Source organism: Taudactylus pleione, unplaced genomic scaffold (assembly GCF_031769625.1).
Source record: "Taudactylus pleione unplaced genomic scaffold, aTauple2 ptg000372l, whole genome shotgun sequence".
NCBI lineage: Eukaryota > Metazoa > Chordata > Amphibia > Anura > Myobatrachidae > Taudactylus > Taudactylus pleione.
The window spans coordinates 15344584-15365909 of NW_028284773.1; the positions used below are offsets into that span (position 1 = coordinate 15344584).

At 43.3% G+C, this 21326-nt stretch overlaps 1 protein-coding gene across 1 annotated transcript in view; it reads left to right on the forward strand.

The window, feature by feature from the left end:
* The window catches only part of LOC148508304 (putative cation-transporting ATPase 13A4), a 101992-nt gene that overhangs the window by 18022 nt on the left and 62644 nt on the right, over positions 1–21326 (forward strand). The window contains exons 2-5 of the mRNA XM_088444706.1: positions 10578–10751; positions 14219–14365; positions 19044–19114; positions 19412–19492. Of these exons, the coding sequence (XP_088300832.1) occupies positions 10578–10751; positions 14219–14365; positions 19044–19114; positions 19412–19492 (473 nt within the window). The remainder of the gene's footprint in view (positions 1–10577; positions 10752–14218; positions 14366–19043; positions 19115–19411; positions 19493–21326) is intronic.

Here is a 21326-nt window from a genome sequence, read left to right on the forward strand (position 1 = left end):
TCTCAAAAAGTGCATCGACAAAAAAGTAAAAAAAAATTCTGGAAATAGTCTATACTAATGTTAAATGTTTGTCAAAATGTAAGTGGGAGGATAATGGGTTCATAGTTAAAAATTATTTTAAAGCAAGGTAGTTTATTCAAAAAAAGCCAGGTGTGTCAAAAGTACAGATGTAGCCACACTCATCGTTGCTGCTATCATGCCTTATAGCCAGCCTAGTTGCGCCATAAAAATAGCACAGATCGGCAAGCTAAGGTGCAAGAGAATCCACAGAATGCAATTACATAGCTTCACAGCTGGGTGGTGATTGCTCCATTAATGGGAACTATGGTATCGTTGATGATTGCCATCATCGGTTCCTGCTAAGGTAACTTTTGTGTACAGTTTTTAAAAACCATGCAGAATTCTGCTCTGTTATTTATTTTACATCTACTGTAGCAGCATTTTTTACGCTAAACCGCTATGCAAAAGGCATTGTATTGTACACATTTCAGGGCTGTCTCTATGTGTATGGCCACCCAAGTCCCTTCATCACCTCCCCCCCACCATCAAACACTACTATTCAACCTCAGTGAGCTACAGTAATTGTATTGCTCACCACCATCCCCTACCAACATTCGCTTCTGTTCAATGCTGCCGCATGCTGAGCCTGCTATTGACATTGTACACAAAACTCCTGCTGTAATTCATACACGTCACATCACATACAACAACAAGGGCTCTCAACAAGGGTGGTGTGTGTGGGCTAGAGGTTTGGGTAAATGCCTTGCAGAGTGGGCATCCCAGGTTTGAGACCTGACAATTTATCATCTGGTGGACGAACACTAGTATTACACTCGCCGGCAACTGCATACGCCACACTACACATCAAAGCACCACCCCACGCCAGAATATGCCACCCTACGACCAGGCCCAGTGTGACTTGGTTATCACACACTATACGCCATAACGAGGATAGATGAACGTGGCTACATCTGTAGTAATAGGCAGTAATAGATTTGATGGCTTCATTAGTTTAATTATATAAATCAAGTTGAATAGAAATACTTTACAGTATATTAGTCAGTCAACAATGTTAGCTGAAGATAGATTGACAATGCCTCAGTGGTTTTTAAAGTATCATCAGGAGACATGACATAAATTCTTCCAGCTGGAGTTATAGGGTCGACTTTGCATAAGACACCTATAAGAGGTATCCATAGTACATCATGGTTCCTTAGATAGAAGAATGAAGGTCCAGCTGGATGAAGTAAATGGTCACTTTTGTGTATAACAAGAAATGGTGGCTTGCTTATGTGATGGACAAGAATGAAGATGTTGATTTGACACGGAATGGCCCAAATGGATGATGTTTTTTATGTACAGTGCTTGTGTTGGAGTCGCACTGCGCATGTACCGCAATGGTCATGCGACGATGGTACCAGAGAGGATTTATTCTCAAAGTGATTGACAGTAAGGGACCATTTGTAAGCAGCAACGGGAGGGGGCGGCTCAAATGCAGTCATGTTGCAGATGTTTTTGGGTTCACGCCACAGCCGTTTTTGGGGTGTGTGACATATTGCTACTGCAATCCCTTCTCCATACTGAGGCTATTCTGTGTAACTCATAACTTCAATAATCAACTGATATGCATCTGATACTACGTCTTTGTACGCAAGCGCTTGGATTTGCTAAGCTGCCGGTGGGCATCTCACACAGTTACTGCGTACAAAGACACAGTTGCGACAGGATTTTTATCCATTTCTGAATCAGACCCATTATGCCTGATCTGGTAACCCTGCACTGTCTGTTCAATCAAAATCTACAGAATGAGCAAACAAAAATATCCCTCTCCTTCTGCCCTGCCTATTCCCGTATAAAACCAGGATAAAGGAACTAGAACATAAATATTTTAAAATTCAATGGTGTAACTTACAACAAGTCATACCTCCCTTACATTGGACTAATATAGGAATTTTAGAACTTTCATTACTGACACCAGCAGTGAATGAAAATTGCTGTTCCCTCTGTAACTGATGAAAAATGTTAGCGCCTACAGCAAAAAGGAAATGTGATACCACCGAGCCCTCAATTGTAACCAAATTAATCTAAAGTGATAATTCCCTGCCCATATCCCAACCCCAGATTTGCTCTGAGAGGCTGCCCCTCTCACACAGCCCCAATTTCGACTCTATCTGCCAATATCTTGTTTCCTACTCTGAGTACCAGGCAGGTGGCTTCTTACTTAGTCACTAGCTTCTGATGGGCATCCTTGCTTTTGGATTATTAGTACTGTAAATAGTTTCCCAGCAGCCTTGGCCACCAGGATTGATGGAAGGAACTCTGATAAACACCTCTGCTAACTTGCCATGCTCCCTCTTCCGCTTGGTATAGTAGTAAAGACATGCATACCAGAAGAATGAGCTCCTCTGTCCCAGTGACACCAGTGGGAGAACAATGAGTAGCCTCGTGAAAGCAACATGCCTTGAGGGGAGTGAGGGTAAACCGTCAATGGTTTCCATCAGTGGTGCCATCGGTGCATTGATGGCATTAAGCCATAGATGGGAAACTATAGGTGATTTGGCCCATTGATAGACATCCCTGCTCTGTGAAGTGATGGGTCAAACAGGAAAGGGGGTAGGGCTGAGCAGGCAAATAGAGGGTGAGGCTAAGCTTTGTGCTCCCTGCACCAAAGAAAGAAAAAAAAACATTTGCTGCTCTGCTTTTGATGGCAGAGGCAAACCCCTTGAGGTGAGTGAGTCCAGACAAACCTCCTTGAGGGTGTCACACTTTATTTTTAAAATAGCCTTAATTTGGATATAATGATATAAGTGGAATGAGAAATATATAGTGTTGCTGATATTAGTTCTTTGTGCCTGAAGAGCTCTACGTTGGACCCATCTTGGCTACCAGTCTGAGTGGATTACTAGGGCCAAATATCTGTCACCCAGGGCAAGGCAGCAATTTTGCGCCCCCTCTCTTCCATTACCTGGATTTTGTCCTTGCGCCTCCATAGGGCAGTGCACTAGTCAGATGTCCCTGGTATAGTGACTTACATAATTTCACACACCATAATGCCCATTACACATTATGCCACACAATTTAATGCCTCTTACCAAAGTGCCACTTACATATTTGCCTGACTTTAAAACTACCTGCTCGTTGTCAGGGGTTTTATGCTCATTACCAGGGGTTTTCATGCTTGTTGCCAGAGGTCTCATGCTGTAGGTTTCATGCTCATTGCCAAGGGTTTCACACTCATTCCCAGGGGTTCCATGCTCATTGCCAGGGGCTTCATGTTCATTGTCAGGGGTTCCATGTTCGTTGCCAGGGGTTCAATGCTCATTGCCAGGGGTTTCATGCTCGTTGCCAGGGGTTTCGTGCTCATTGCCAGAGGGTTTCATGGGAGAAGATGCAGCTTTCTGCATCTTCTCCCAGCAGTGCCAGCATTCCCGGCACTTCCAGGAATGCTATGTGCAGTGCTCTAGCCTAACAGACACTAGAGGTCCAATAGGACGGCCATTTTCGGAGGGCCACTTGCAGCAGATTCCATGCGAACGTCTAGTCCACATGGAATCTGCAGCCACCAAGCCACTGCGTCCCACAAGCCTCCGTGGGGTGTGCGGGGGCTGAGTCAGTCCTTCATCACCCCCTGATATTGGGCACCCGGTGCACCAATGCTTAAACAGTGAGTATGATATTAATGCATATATTTGTTTTACTGAACTCACAAGAATAGAGTGAAGGATATATGGGTGTGTTGTTTTGTTGCTGTTACTTGTGCCCAGTCAATAGTTATAAAACCTAGCTTTGCTTTATTGTGAGATTACACATTAATTACTATTGAGATCTTTATACTGTATATTGCTAGCCTGTAAACTATTTCTATTGAATTTTCTGCATTTAACACTGTGGATCTAATACTCGTACAAATGGTCAATGTTTTTCAACTGCGCATTCATCTAAGTCCTGAAAATGTTGCACAGTGCATGCGTTCCGTAGTGTAACATCTAAGGCCCTGATTCAGAGCCGCTCGTAAGCGGCCGCTCGTTCGTTCTGACCGATGTTCGCACATCTGCGCATGCGTACGGTTTTTAATACGCATGCGCGAACCAGTCAGTGCGGCCTGCTATTTTGAGTGACAGAAGGAGGCGTATGTGGGTGGTAACAGGGGAAGGTGCTTGAAAATGGGGGTGTGGAATTAGATCGCAGGCGTGCTTAAAGGTCAAAACGGGCATTTTAAGGGAGTGCATAATTAATACAGCAGCGTCATTGACCACGTCACTTGTTTTTTTTTTACTCAGAACTGCTCGCAAAATAGCGGTTGAAAAAACCAGCCACAAGAATAGCAAGCAGTTCATACGCTGTTCGATGTACTCGATTAATCTAATAAATAGCGGACATGACGTATGGTGCGAGCGGCAAGGGGGCGTATTTTTCAAAATTACAACCGCAAGTTTTGCTCGCTCGTTCAGACTTAGAGGCGTGAACAGACCGCAATTAGCGAACGGTTCATTTGAATAGCCACCCCTTGTTTTAGAACGGACGACCGCAAATAGCGGGCGGCTCTGAATGAGGGCCTAAGTCACTAAAATGTTGCACAGTGCATGAATTCCTTAGTGTGACATCTAAGTCCTGAAAATGTTGCACAGTGCATGCGTTCCGTGGTGTGACATCTAAGTCACTAAAATGTTGCACAGTGCATGCGTTCTGGGGTTGCGACATCTAAGTCCTGAAAATGTTGCACAGTGCATGCGTTCCGTGGTGTGTACACATAGATTTGCAGTGGTGATTGAGACGCACAGTCTCAGTGGGATTGTTGTATCTAAAGATGAACAATGTGTGTGTCTCAGTCCTTGCACATTCATTATCACACCTGTACACCAGGAGAAGGGCTTTAACTAGCATTAGCATAAAGTCGTAACTACGGCAAAAGATGCTAAAGTGGTCTCGGCCTGATTCAGAGCCGGACGCTCTGACAGAGCGCTCGCTCTGAATCAGGGCCGACCTCCTTGTTTTTTTAGAGCGGCCTCCTGGCCGCTCACATAGCTGTGGGTGACCACCCACAGCTATAGCAAGCGGCCAGGAGGATGGTCACGATGGTCAAGACAATCATGACCATCGGGCTTGCGACAAGACCCTTGTGGTAGGGTCTCGTTGTCGCAAGCCCCAGAGAGCATTTGGCTCTAACAGAGCCGAAAGCTCTCCCACTGACATCACTTGTGATGTCAGTGGGGCCGGCCCCAGATGGTAGGCGTTCCCATGGGAACGCCTCCGTCTGGGCAGCCACGCCCCCAGCTCGCCCACCAAAGGGGGCGCGCTGTCACTCAACATCGACAGCACACCCCCTTTGGTACGAGACCCGGAGCGACGGTTTGCCCATCGCTATCCGGGTCTCGCGCATGCGCACGACGGAGCCAGCTCCATCGTGCGCATGCGCACTGGGCCACCATCAAACCGCTTGCGAGCGCATAGCGCTTGCGAGCGGGTCTCAATCAGGCCCTCAGCCCCTGCATTGTTACCCAGTTGTATCGCTGTTGCTCCATGCTGCCGATTACCTGTTACGAACTTTCACATCTCACCAGCTGTATCCAGCCTAAGCCCTAAATGAATTTTCTGTTTGGTTTAATCCTATTTCATACTGCTGAGGTTACATAAGGTAAGGGACAGAATTACAAAGAAACCATTATTTGTTTGATCAAATTGTACACACCTTCATTTCTAAGAGGCAGAGCTAATTTTGAAAAAACAAGGCTGCAATTGCAAAATTCAGCCAGCAGCAAGATGAACGGCTGTCATTATAACAATGGAGCCTATTTATTATTTATTAGGTTCTTTCCTCACTTATTAGCAAATACATTTGCATTAGCTGGCTTGATTCAGGTTAGTACGTACTAACCTGATGGTGAGTGAACTGAGCATGCGCAGATCGAGTCATATGATCAGCTCGCAGTGCCCAATAGCCACAGCCTGATTGACAGCCTGCTTTCCCAGAAATGGGGCATGTTGCCCCTGTTCTCTGGGAGTGACGAGGCCTCTGCAACGCAGGTAAGGTGGCCATTCTGAGTAGCCTTTGGCTTTCTCTCGTTACCTGAGGCTGCAAACATCGTGACCAATGGTCATGATGGTGATCCAATGCTGCATCTCCGGACGCAACATTCGGATCTGCGATGTTGTCAGGAGGTGTCTATTTCCTTTAGACTCCTTCTGCATCATTAGAATATTTACACACAGCAGCTGCATCCAAAGACGCAGCTGCTGTGTGTTCTGTGCACATCTGAATCAAGCTCTATGGCTGGTTAGCTATATGTTACTGCAAGAACAGCACATCAGAAAAGAGGCTGTGTCAACTGTTCTCCATTGTGAAGCCTTTAGTCACTAACTTGATGCAGCGGTGATAGCCTTTATTTCCTAGTTACCTTGCCGGAAGCTACTGTGTAGGGACGGGCGTCAGGGTGCGAATGTGTACAGTCCGGCTGCCAGAGATGGATCTGAAGAGCCTTCTCCAGCAGAACTGTACCATATATGCTACAGCTGCCAATGCCATCTTAGCCACAGGGCCAAGGCTCCAAAACGCTAATCTTTTCTGCACTGAATAAATTGGTCCACCATTGACAAAAATGGGGACTGCTATCTTCATAATCATACTAACTGTAGGGAGCACCACCTATATTCTATACAATACTTTTGAGAGATAAACATACTATATGGGCCGTATTCAATTAGTTTCGCACCCACAATCCTTTTTTGCATGCCGGACTTTTCACCCACATCGCGTATTTTAGCTGCGGAAACTTATTGTTCGTGTCCCCGCTATTCGCCGTATTCAATTCCAAAACACGCAGAAACGCAACCCGGCGAATGCAAACCAGGCGAAAAGTACTGTCAGATTTGGGAAGATCAGCTAGACACCCCCTAAAATATGCACTAACATTGGGGATCAATGTACATGCCCCGAATAGCCCTAATAAAGCTATTTGGGGTACTTAAAGTGTGTAAATTTCTTCTAATTAGTGTCTTTGCACAAGTGGTGAAGAATAGCATTAAGCAGTTTTTATGGTGAAAATAAGTAGCCCTGTCAACTTGCAGACCCCCCAAAATCGATTTAGCTAGTTTTTAAGTTTGTACCCCCACTTTGCACTTTTTCACCCCCATTTTCTAAGTAATTTTTTGGGGTGTTCTTTTTTTTTTAAGTTTTTTTTTACACAGTTATCCTTTGGGGATTTGCACCCCTAAATAGTGATTTTGCACTTTTTTTAGACACCTATTCAAAAGTGAATCATTTTCACACATAAGCACTTAACGCACCATAGTCCTGTGCGGAAATCCAGTAGAACCAGAACCTTCAACAATGGTTGTCAGATTTCACAGTAATGTTTGTTGAACGTTAGTATGTTATGAGAAGTTACAGATACAGTAAAAGTACTAAAAAATAAATGGGGAAAAAATATAACGTATGTACGAGCCTGTTACTGATACTCTACACTTTAGATCAATATAATTATTTAATGTTATTGAATTGGCAAAACAATGGCAATGGTTCCTATCTGTAATAGTGAGGTCGTGCAATTTTGAAAAATACATTTTAAATACAGTACAGGTTGGGTCTCCCATATCCAAATATTCCGAAATACGCAATATTTTTTGTATGACTGCGATAGTGAAACCTTTGCTTTCTGATGGTTCCATGTACACAAACTTTGTTTAAGGCACAAAATGATTACAAATATAGTATAAAATAACCTTTAGGCTGTGTGTATAAGGTGTATATGAAACATAAATGCATTCTGTGTTTAAATTTGGGTCCCATTCCCGAGATATTTCATTATGTACAGTATGTATTATGTATGTATCATGTATGTATCATGAATGTATCATGTATGTATCATGTATGTATTTTCTGAAAAGTAACAGTGTTTTAATCAACAAGTAGATCGTACTAACTGCTTTGAGGCTCATTTACATGTGGATTTAAATAAATTTTATGACGGTCTTCTCAGATGTAGGAGTAAACGCCCACATTACCACCACGCTCATAGGTGCTGCTTTCACAATCTCCCTGAAATGCTTTTTCAAAAGTAGGCAAGTATGCAGTAAGCACACAATGTTCTGGTTCATTCTGACACTTATTTACCCTAGCAATGACTGAACAAATTCTACAAAACACATAATTAACATCTAAGATAATTTAAGTTAATACAATAGTAAATAAGAAGAAGGAATAAAGGAAACAGACAGTTGTGTTGAGTGAGTCATGTTGGAAGGTTTGTCATTCTGTTGATATTCTTATTAACTTCTGTACATGTTAATTAGCCAGAGGCACTTTTACAGTAGGTGTTTATCCAAAAAGTGATTTTGTCTGTGACTGTGGGACTAGGAGGCATAGAAACATTATGTGATATTCAGGTACTGTTCTCTGGCTAAGGCAGCACCTGAAAGGCATCTCCTTATTTCTTACACAGACAAATATTTATACTTGTGCACCCTCTAAAAGGCAAACCTTCCTGATACTTAGGGGTATATTTACTAAAGTGCAGGTTTTTAGAAGTGGAGATGTTGCCCATAGCAGCCAATCAAATTTGAGCTATTATCTTCTAGAAGGTGCTAGATAAATGTTAGGTAGAATCTGATTGGCTGCTATGGGCAACATCTCCACTTCTATAAACCCGCACTTTAGTAAATAGACCCCTTAGAATTTGCCATTGACATATCTATTTCTTAATTATAATAGTAGTTATGGACAGTTTGTTTATTAGAAAATAAAGATTAGGTATTGAGCTTCCTTTTTGTTGTGTGGTATAGACGTGTATGCCCATAGCTTCTGCAGCTAAGTTTAATGTGGTCATTGCAATACTACCTATAGTACAGCTCACACTCACTACATTCTATGGGGTCTATTCATGTAGCAGTGAAAAGCCTTGTATAGCTAAAAACAGGGCTTTTAACTGCCTTTGCTTATTCATAGAGAGGTTTACAGTGGAGAAAGATATTCTCTATCTCCTGCGGTGCCTCTGGTTTCTATATGCATCACATCACCATACTTTAGTATGAAGAGTGCGATTCACTAAGAAACGGAAAGCTTTGTTTTCCGTTTCATTTGCTGTAACAGATATGCCATCCATGGTGTCCGTAGACGGCGTAATATCTTCGTTCCTATGTTAGAGACAGGGAAGAGGAATACTTCCCAGTCCTTCAGGCGCTCTACTGCCCCCTTCTGTGACATCTGGCCAATCAGAGGTGCCTCTGCAAAGCGGTCTCTGGCAGGCTGCAGGTAGGGGGACGGGTAATTGCATGCTGGCTGTGTACTCCTCTCCCTCCTATGGATGCTGCGTTCAGGCGTGTCTCCCCGTCCCATTCTTTCTGTTGCCACCCGATTCGCTCTCTCTGTGCAGCAAATAAGTGAAGTGACTGTTGACTGTCTCCCTCCCCCGCTACCCCTTCTCTCCCACGACTGGCTCACCTTGTACTTCGCCGGCGCATGTGCAGTATCCAGGGACTGGACAGAGACGCGGTATAACAGTGACAAGCTGCTTAGCTGAGGAGGCTGACTTCACAATCTTTATCATTAGACCCCTATGGGGTCTATTCAGCATTGATTTTTTTTACTTAAAAAAATACGGAAACGATGATTTCCGTATTTTTTATGTAAATCCACTATTCAGCAGTGGGATAATGGAGAAGATAACGCATTATCTTCTCCACTAATTCCCATCTCGCTGAGTACCACACCGTAGGGATCAGGCCATTGATCTCTACAGTGCTTTAATGCTTTTTGCTTTTCAGCAAAGCAAAAAGTGTTAAATCACTCGATAAATATTTACTTTATATAACGCCATTTCAGAGGAAAATACATAAATATCCCGAAAACTGCAGGGACAGAGGGAAATCTTCCCATAAGTCCCTGCAGCATTTTGTAAGTCCACCCAGTCTCCGTGCCTGCTTTCTGGTGACCGCCGGCAGGTAAGTCCAATTAGAGCCTGTTAAATCTGCCGAAATTGATTGACATGTGTATACAGGCTTTATATTAGCCTGTATACATGTATATTTATGTGCTATTATATTTAACATTTATATATAAATGTTAAATATAAAAGCACATAAATATACATGTGGAGCTGTACTTATCCCGTCGGCGGTCACCGCAAGCAGGGACGGAGACTGTTCCCGAGCGCATGACTGAGCATACGCAGAGGAACAAACAGAAGGGATTGTTTTCGGAATCCTGAAACCAACGCCTTCTGTGACATCGCAGGGACAGCGGGTTACCGCAACCGCTATCCCTGCAGAATATATTGCTGTTTAGCAGCCATATTTTATCATAATTGATAAAAACTCGTGACGATGTTGCCCGATAATATTCTGGCCAACATCATCACTCTTGCTGATTAGACCCCGTTATCTTGTATTTATCCAATTTGAGGGACATTACTATTTAGACATGACATTAATCATAAAGTAGAAAATAAATTTTACAGGGAATTTTTCTGACAACGTGTTTCCCTTTATTGGAGTGCAATATTGAATAGTTTATTATCAAATATAGACCTCTATCCATATTGATAATAATACTAATTTAAGTTTTAATTGTTTTTTGTTAATAGGAAATCTTTGGCTACAGAGTGAGTGTTCCGTGGATTATCCTCTGTGTGATTGGTTACTTTGTATCAGGTGGGATTCTTCTGCTGCTGTTCTATTGGAAGCCAGAGTGGAGCGTGTGGGCAAACTGTGTCCCATCTTCTTTGGAAAAAGCCAATGTGGTTTTACTAAGATCAACTGTGAGTATTTGTTCTTCACTTTATAGAGTTTTATAAGGTATCGTCCCCGCTTTAACATATTTGATCTGAGAACCAAAAGACCTGTGGGAAAGCTTGAACGAGTAGTTGAGCAATTTGGGGGAGAGGGAGTAAAATGTATTCCCAATATTTCTTAATTAGGAGGTATAGGGGGGTCTTCAGTTAGATGCGGTAATTTACCACTTACTAATTGATCTTTCGGGGATATTTAATTAGCCCCAAAGACAGCCAGCAGACTGCACTTAATGGGGATCTTAAGGCAGACAGGAACATAAATGCCTGATAAGTAGCATATTAATGGGTGAAGAGACCTTGTTAATGCATAGGTCTATGAACTTATCACTGATTCTATGTAACGCCCGTTAACACATTCATTTAATAGCCATTAAAACAGGTTTGGGGTAAAAAAAGGGGCTGGAATCAAATAGCCCCTGGCATTAAAGGCCAAGGCTACAACTTTTTTTTCTCCCCTGTTAAAGTAACAGGGCTAATTGAATTTGGCCCATAATATGTATTTATCAGAAATATTATACACAAGTCAACCTCTTTATTAAGGACATTGGATTGTGGCAGAGTGAAGTGTAATTTGTAAGTGTATGATAAATGCCTAACAAACTATCAATTGTGCTGCAAATGTCTTATTGCTCTGTGACAACAAAATTGCAATACGGGTGACTTAACTCCTTATGTTCTGAAACTGTTTGCAGAGCATATCTTGCAATAATTATCTCTGCAAAGCTCCAGAACCAAACTTACACTAGTGTTGTGTGATGGAGATTCATACTGTATGCATTTTAAATCCATCTCCAATTATAACTGAAGAGATGTAGCTGGGCTATAACAAGGCATCAGTGGCGTCACTAGGGGGGTGGGGGAGGGGTACGGACTGCACTGGGTGTCACCATCCGAGTGAGTGACATCAAAATGCCAGCTTCTCCTCAGTGACCAGGAGCCGGGCGCTGCACTTTGACGTTTTTGAGCAGCGCCCGGCCCCTGTCACTGAGGAGGAACCAGCAGAGCAGGCACAGTCTCTGGTGGCAGCTCAGCATGCCCGGGAGCACTTAGCATGCCCTTCTCTGCGAGCCCATTGCCCTTTTTTGGACGCGCACGCCGAATTTTGGAGCTCTGGGTGACACCGACAGGGCATCCTATTATAGGCAAAGTACAGTGAGGAGTGCGATGATACGAAAGAAAAGAGGACATACATGAACCTGGTTACTGGTATTTATTTTGTACCCCTAGTATAGGGCTGGTGCAGTAGCACACTGATAACAATGACTAATACCAAACTATTCAGTAGATAGGGTGTTGACACACTAGAACAGGGGTTCTCAAACTTTTTTGCTCTGGGACCCCGTCTAACAATAAAAATGATTACAGGACCCCAGCATGTTACTGCAGAATGACTGCCACAAGTGTGGTCAGCAGACCGCTCATGCACAGTAACACTATGGAGACACAAAACTGTGAGGTGTCCGATTATGCAATCATTTACTTTTTTACACATTGCAGGGACGAGCTATTTTCAAAGCCCCTGTCCCTGCAAGGTAAGGCAGAGAGTGACTGAGGAGACAGGACCGTAGCTAGGATAGTGCGGCCGGTGCCATCGCACAGGGCACCACAGGGCAGGGGGCGCTATTTGGACCAGTCCAATATCTGTTTATTATCATTCTTACTCGCAGTTTCCTCTTATTTCATCCCCAGCATCTCCTGGTCTCTCCTATCTCTTCCCTGACCCTTCCCCATGAGGCAATTCCACTTTTTTGGGTGTATTATGTACCTATGAAAAATGAGGGGGGCACCAATGCTCTTTCTGGCACAGGGCACCAAAAAGTCTAGTTACGGCTCTATCAGAGAGAGGAGATAGTGGGTTACTGGTGAGGCAAAGGGTGACGCAGGAGACAGTGGATAACAGGGAGAAGCTGTGAGTAACAGGGAGAAACATGGTGACAGGGATGAGGAAGATGGTGGTAGAGGGTGAGGCAGAGGGTGGCATGGAAAGGCAGAGGGTGACTGGGGAGGCAATAGGTGATGTAGGAGGCAAGGGCTAATAGGGAGAAGCTGTGGGTGATGGGGAGGCAGTGTGTCGGAAGGTGATGGAGAGGCAGGGAGTGGCAGTGGAGACAGTGGGTGACTGGGGTGGCGGTGGGAGGCAAAGGGTGACATAGGAAGCAGTGGGTAACAGGGAGAACCAGAGGGTGACGAGGGAGGCAGATAGTGTCAGAGGGTGAGACAGAGGCAATGGGTGATGTAGGAGGCAGTAGGTAATAGGGAGGAACAGTGGGTGACAGGGGGAGGCAGAGGGTGTCTGTGGGTAACAGAGAGGCAGTGGGTGGCAGGGAGAAGCAGTGGACGACAGGAAAAGGGAGTGGGTTGCAGGAGGAGGCAGTGGAAGGCAGCAAGAAGCAGTGGGTGACAGGGGAGAAAGTGGTGACAGAGAGGCAGTGGGTGGCAAGGAGCAGCAAAGGGTGGCAGAGAGAGCCAGAGGATGGCAGGAAAAACAGTAGGTGACTGGGAGGCAGCGGGGGGGGGGCGAGGGGTGACATAGAAGGCAGTGGGTAACAGGGAGAACCAGTGGGTGACAGGGGGTGATTGGGTGACGGGGAGGCAGAGGGTGACGGGGAGGCAGTAAGTGAGAAAGACAGAGGGGGGCAGTGCGTTTCAGGGGGGAGGTGGTGGATGACAGGGGGGAGGCAGTGGGTTTTTAATAAATTAATGTATTTTCTGTTTCCCCCCTCCAGTTCCCACACTCTGTGCTCTCTTGTTGCCCCATGGGGTCTGTGCTCAGCACTCCCATCATTCCTCATGCTCCCCTGCTGATGTTTCTTCCCCCTCCACAGCAATCATCACACAATCTGTATTCCCCCAGCCTGGCAACTGCGGCCCCCCAGGCTGCACTTACTTAAGAACATCTGCACAGACTGCAGAGAGAGTCCGGCAGATGGCCCCTCTGAGTCTGTCTGCTGCTGATGCTTGCTGCCTGTGTGTCAGTTTCTGTTGCTGAGCAGGAGGACAGGAGACGCTGAGCACTGGGGTGGGGACGGGGCTGCCTGATGATATTTGGATCACTGGCTGAGAGATCAGAGGTCATCAACCCGACCCCATGTGAGTCACGACCCCAAGCTGAGATGGCCGTGACCCACTTTGGGGTCACGACCCACAGTTTGAGAACTGCTGCACTAGAATATGCATATTACTGTATTTATGAGTAAATATACATATTATTTCCATGCCCAAAATTCGGGGCACATGCACCTGATTTATATCCAACTGATTTTGATGCTCAGTATGTGTATTTCTATTATACGTTAGTTAAATTCTTCAGATGCAATAACTACCTACAAAAATTTGTGGTATTTATCAATGTAGAAAACCACAAGTTCATGACATAGATATACTGATGTCTGGTCACATGCTTTAATCCGCAAACATTTCTGCCTTCTCTGCAGGATGAAAGAAAGAAATACACCAGGAAGAGGGTGCGTTGGATTACACTGGAGACATTTAAAGACTCTCTTTTGAGTGGATCACATTGTCCTGTAATTGCTGATGAAAACTCCATAGTGAATAGAGCCATAAGAAAACCAGATCTTAAAGTAAGTAATTCACTTGTTCTGCAGGAAAAATGGATTTCAAAATTAAGTAAAAAAATATAAACTTTACTAAAGTTATTTGTATGCCTCATATTAAATTGTATCTAAGCAGCAACATTAGATAGTTTGATATTTATGGGTAATTAGGTATTGTGTGATAAAATGGCTATTATTATTCCTGCAATATCGTATGACCTTGTCTAATAAACTCTGTGGCCTATAGACAATTCAAGGACATGATTCCAGCATATTGTACAAGAGCTAAGTGTGTTTGTTACTTATAGGTTTCCATGGTGTAACAAGCACTGTAGCAGGGGGAGACAGTCAAGTTCCAAACTTGTGTCTTTGGGGAGACAGGCAAGTTCCAAGCTTGTGTCTATGGTGGATACAGGCATGTTCCTAGCTTGTGTCTATGGTGGATACAGGCATGTTCCTAGCTTGTGACTATGGGGGAGACAGGCAAGTTCCAAGCTTGTGTCTATGGTGGATACAGGCATGTTCCTAGCTTGTGACTATGGGGGAGACAGGCAAGTTCCAAGCTTGTGTCTATGGTGGATACAGGCATGTTCCTAGCTTGTGTCTATGGTGGATACAGGCATGTTCCTAGCTTGTGACTATGGGGGAGACAGGCAAGTTCCAATAATAGAGATTTGGCTGCAATATTTTGTATACAACTTTCCATGAAATTAAATGAAAAAAATAAATTATATATATATATATATATATATATATATATAATTAATGGCTTAAAGAAGAAAAATAGCAAATATCTAGCCTTTTCAGGGATGAACCTTAACTAGACACTAAAGTTCCCTGAGCGAGGTCCAGTACATTTGTGTCACATCTTCCTGGACGTACAGTAGATGCTGTCTTAATGTAGTGGTGCACTACCACAAGAGGTATAGTCAATTTACAATGGAGGGGGAGGCCTAAGCCCTTTAAAATGGTTAGACTTCCAATGAACGCTATGCTTTTCTCTCCTACCTGTTATTGTAGCTGTGACTACCTGTGGCTGCCGCTGGTGTAAAGTTTAGTTGCTGCTTGGATGAATTCTAGAATGATGGAGTCCTGTTTGGAAAATAGATTATTGTTACTTTTCACCATCTGGAAAGCTGAGCAGTGAGTGAAACTTTGTCTCCAACCTGCAATAAGCCTTATATTAAATCATTTGCAGCCACATTTAATAATGTTGCCTTCCTCCCCACCAACCAGTCTTACATTAAACTAAGAGTATTTTTTTGTTTAGTAAATAGTTCCAAAATGAAATTATTACAATTCACAGTTCTCTAGTCTCTTTCTCTTCTCATTTCTAATTACCACTAGTGATTCACAGATCCATAATGTTGTTGTTGTAATAAATACGAAAGTGCCAGACCAGCGCTCAACAAATTCCATTTTAATTGAATGCCACTAGCACATACAGTACTTAGCAGTTGCAGTAATGTCCAACAGAAACTCCCTCTACACTGTCCTCAATAACAATTGTCGTCCTCGCTCTGCTTTTTGGTCATCATCATAGTAATAAAGGGTCTCAAGTCCCTTCTTCTCTAAGCAGGTATATTACTATCTTTATACTTAGGCTCTCTAGCTTCACAATCTAACTAAATGGGTTGATTTGACCATTTTAGGTTTGGATCACTATAGTTGCCAGCATGCCTATAGATGCACACAATGTGTCCCCCTTGGAGGTCTGGTTACTCTATTCCTGGACTACATATTTCTCTCTCTGTCCCTGCTGTAAAACAGCTCATGTTCAATGAATACAAGGTTTAAATACTCTATTATTTCTTACTTAGAGGTGGTGGTACTTCTATTCATGTGGCTACCTCTTCTGTCAGAACTCAGCTCAGAATATGTCCAGTCAGCGACCAAACAAGGTCATGACTACTTGAACCTCTGCATGCCAATCTCTATCTCCACCAGGGAGACTCACATACTCTGGAATCATCTTTCCCAGGACTAGCTGCATTTCGCACATACTGTATGTCTTGTAGTGGCATATTTCTCTGTCCCTTATCCTTTGTCTATCCCATTGGTCTCTCACACACTTGGGTCTTGACTCTTTAATAAGACAGGACCAATTTGAAATGATCCAATCCCACTACTAGTACTAACTAATGATCCCTCACCACCCAGGATAAAACTATCAGTCACCTTTACAATGACTAACAAGCCACTAAGCAGTGTACAGTATAAGAAATATACACCTTGGTCGAGGTGAGGTGTGATCTAAAAAGAAGCAAAATGACCTCCCTCTTCCTGATACTATAAAACTATTTCCATACATCCATGTATTCCTGTTACTTTTCCCGCTGGTGGACCACATTGCATAATTACCTTCATGTCTTCTGAAATCATAACTTCAATATGACTTTTGTCGTTGCTGACATCACATCATCTTTCATTCTCTGCTTACGCCTTTCTCAAGTACTTTAGACAAACCTTTAACTATTCCCATATTTTTAATTCAAACCCAAAGATGTTCAGCGTTTAATTTATTATATTGTGGGATGCTGTTACAAATGCCTAGTGAAAATGCTATTATGCTAAATTCGCCAACCCACCCATCCAGGGCCGGATTAAGGTTTGCGGGAGCCCCAGGGCAACAAATGTTATTAAAAAGTATTATGTGTAAATACTCCTAGCACTGGAAATGTGTTGGACACACTGTACTGCCCCCACACTGGTGATGTGGGGCCCCTTATGTGCAGGTCCCTGGGTAACCATCCCATCTGACATGTTGCTAATCCAGCACTGCTCCTATACCTATCATTACTAGTTTGTTTGTCACTATCTGCGTGCAGTAAATTCCTGCTCACATGGTTTTTGTTTGACTCTATTTAATCAACAATTCTTGTTGAAAGGATTCCAATAACTTCTCTACTATTAATGCTAGACTCACAGGTAAAGTTATCATATTCTTCATTATTGCCTTGTTTGTGTAGTGTATTTTATTTTTATAGCGCCTGAAGGTGTCTGTAGCACCGTACAGAGATTAAACAACACAATATATGGGAGAACATAAGATAACAACAACATAATGATACAATCAACGGCAGGGTGCAGTCCCGAGAGATGGAGTGAAGCATAGGTTCGAGCTAATAACTATGGCAGGTAAAAGCAAGTAGTGAGAAGTCTGGCAGGGAGAAGCAGGATCAGGGTCACTGATTGGAGACAGGGTAAGGAATATGCAGACGCACTAGTGCCAGGAACAGTGCTAGTAGGAGAGAACGGCGGAAGTCAGCCTTACCCATAAGGGTTTAAAGTTTAAGGGCCATATTCAATTGCTTACGAGAAAAAACGTTATGACGTCATTTTCGCCAATCTGGACTTATCCCCGTATTCAATTCTTCCGACTTTTCACCAGAGCGGAAAGTTAATATGGATAGAACCCTGCGAAAAAGTAGCACCTAAGAATAGGTGTCAAAAAAAAGTGCAGAATTGGAGTTTTGGGGTACATACTTCCAAAAACCACCCTGCACCCCTTGGACCATCACCCAAAGGTATTCTGTGTCAAAAAAATGTTTTCAAGTACCACAGGACACCTCAAAAAACGACTTTCATTTTGGGGGCAAAAAAAAAAAAGTTGAGCAACAAACTTCTAAACTAGCGAAATAGACTCGGGGTGGGGGTCCCCAAGTATGCGCCAGGTGTTTTTTTGATTGCAGGAGATTGGGGCAGGTGGATTTTTCAAATTTTTAAAAAGTTCACACTAGCCACCTTAAAATATGCTTGAACCTATTTTCATGTACCCCAAATTTGCTGAGACTACTAATTGTTTCTTTTTTTTTTAAAACTTGCTAAATGCTATTCTTCATCACTTTTTCAAAGACGCTAAACAACCCCTATTGAGACCATTTAAAGACCAAAAATACCTTCAGCAGGGCTTTCGGGGGGTACCCATAGTGGATCCCCATGTCACAGCATCTTTAGGGGGGTGTCAGACTGATTTCCCCATAAATGACAGCACTTTTTGCTCACTTCATTTTCGCCGGGTCCCGTTTTCGCCGATTTGAAATTGAATACGGAGATACCCGGGGAGGAGCGCGATAGTTTTTCACTCTGAAAAGCGGCGGTGACAGCGAAAAGTCTGGCAACGGACTTTTCGCTCCTAATTGAATATGGGCCTAAGAGGGAAAGGTGCAATAAGGAAGGCGAACTTGGATAGAGAATAGGTGGGTGAACAGAGGGGCTAATGAGTTAAGAGGAGGACTGATAGACTTGTTGGAAGAGATAGCCTTAAGGGTTCACTTGAAATTGTGGCTGCTGGTAGACACCCTGTTTGGTTGATAGGGTTTGTTCCAGAGAAGTGGAGCAGCACAGGAGAAATCTTGAAGGTACAGTAGGAGTGAGAGTAGGGAAGCTACAGGGAGCTGAAGTGGCAGCCGATGGAGGAGCAGAGCGAGTGGGAGGTAGTGTTAACAGAAATTAGACTAAAGATATAGGAGAGAGTAGAGTACTTGAGTTCTTTATAACCTAAGATAATGTCAGTATAGAATTTCAAGGAATTAATAGTTAAGTGTTTCTGAAACGGCATAAAAAAAATATAGACAAAACCTGAGAAGGATACAAAAAACATATAAGCAAGTAAAAAAAAGACTGAATACAAAATAAATTGTGCTAAACTGCAAACAGAAGAACATATGTTTTTGCTCATTCTAAAGGAAAATACTTTTTACAGGTAAAATTCATACGAGTACAGAAAATTCGATATGTCTGGGACAATTCAAATAAAAAATTTGAGAAAATCGGGTAAGTAGAAAGATAAAATGATCAAAGTAGTGTGTTTAAAGTGAGCCTCTCCTTTGTGGCTGTGAAATACGGGCTAAATCTGGCCATGCTTAATTTCTGCCATGGCCCTGAAACTTTATACAAGAATATAGAATATGAAGCAATACACTACAAAGTATTAGTTTTCCAGTATTGCTGTGAACTTTTTTGGTTGGCTTTCCAAAACCCATTAGTTTTATACTAATCTATTTAAGTAGACAATGTGACTCACAATCTTTTTTTAATTCTGTTTACATGCAATCATATTTGGATTTTCAGAACCTTGGAAGAAGATCATTCTTGCCATAGCATACATACAAAATATGGATTTGGTCTGAGAAAAGAGGAGCAAGACATCAGGTAAAAGTTTGAAAATGATGGAACTGGAAAATATAATGATCACATTTACAATGTATTCTAAGTAGAGGTTTGGTTGTCTGTTAGTTAAATTTTGAGTAGCAAGAAAACACATAATTACTATGAGTTCGGTGCATCTCATGATGCATACAACTCTAAAGCAGTAGCATTGGTGGCAGACATATGCCAGGACTGTGTATATGCCCATTAAAGTGTAGAGATGTGGCTTGATATCAGTAATGCTAAAGTGGAATAACACTATAGAGCAGGGTAGATTGGGATGGAAAACCAGCCTGGGAAACTTCTGGAAGCAGCCTTAAAGGATTTCTTGAGGGGGTGCGTAAAAAGGAACCCATTGGCCCCTAGCAGGAAAAAAAAATCAAACACATTGGCCCCCACAGAGGAAAAAATAAACAAAACACATTAACCCACAAAAAACCCAACAAACACATGTCTCCCCCAAGAAAATTTAACAAACACATTGGCGCCTGACTGGAAAAAATAACAAACACATTGGCCCCCACAGGGAAAAAAACACAATACCCGCCAGTACATAATATGTCACTCAGTGCCGACTAAGTACATAATATGCCATTCTGGTCCCCCCAGTACACAATATGCCACTTGGTGTTCCCCAAGTAAGCTACACAATATGGCACACATCCCCCCAGTACACAATATACTACACAATGTCATAGTATGCCACTCAGTGCCCTTACAGTACACAATATATTTTTTTACAACACAATGACCCAGTACATAATATGCCACTCAGTGCCATCCCAGTACACCATATACTGTACCATGCAATGCCCCTAGTACATAATATGCCACTAAGTGCCCTCCCAGTAGACAATATACTGTACCACACAATGTCCCCCAGTACTTAATATGCCACTCGGTGCCCCCTAAGTACATAATATGCCACTCAGGTCCCCCCTGTAGACAATAACACAACATGCCATTCAGTGTTCCCACAGTACATAATATGATACACAATACCCCACAGTACATAATATGCCAACCCAGTGCCCCTAGTTGATAATATGCCATTCAATGCTTTCCAATACGTAATATACAATATTTATTTTTTACTTCTTTCTTACTTACTTCCTTTTCCTTTTCTAGCTCCTTTTGTTTTATTTCTTCACTTCCCCCAGCTGTCCATCTTCCCGCAGGTTCCTTGCAATCCTCCTCACAGTCTGAGCAGGCTCCATCCTCTCTTTACATGCAGCACACAAGCAGGACTAGCCCGAGCATATATAGATTTCAGCATCCCTTATTGGACCTCCATTTCAGCTCATTCCTCCCCCAAAGCACACAGAGTCCATCACAGCACACACACTGATCCACTTACTGCCCACCTCACAGCACTCACAGACCCTCCTCACAGCACCACTTACAACCTCCCTTCACTGCCCACCTCACAGCATCTCATACTGCCTGTTTATTGCCTGCCTCACAGCCCCTCTCTCAATACTGCACCCCCCTCAGCACAGCACCCCTCACTCATCACAGTACAGCACCCCTCACAGCAACCCTCTCAATACAGCACCCCTCTCCCATCACAGCATCTCCCTCTCATCACAGTACAGCACCCCTCTCCCCTCTCAGTACAGCACCCCTCTAAGTACAGCACTCCTCTCCCCTCACAGCATCCCTCTCCCCATGCAGCATAGCACCCCTCACCCATCACAGCACCCCTCACCCATCACAGTACAACACCCCTCTCAGCATAGCACCCCTGTCCCATCACAGCACTGCACCCCTCTCAGCATACAGTAGCACCTCTTTAGCACAATACCCATCTAGGCAAAGCACCCCTCTCCCCCCAAAG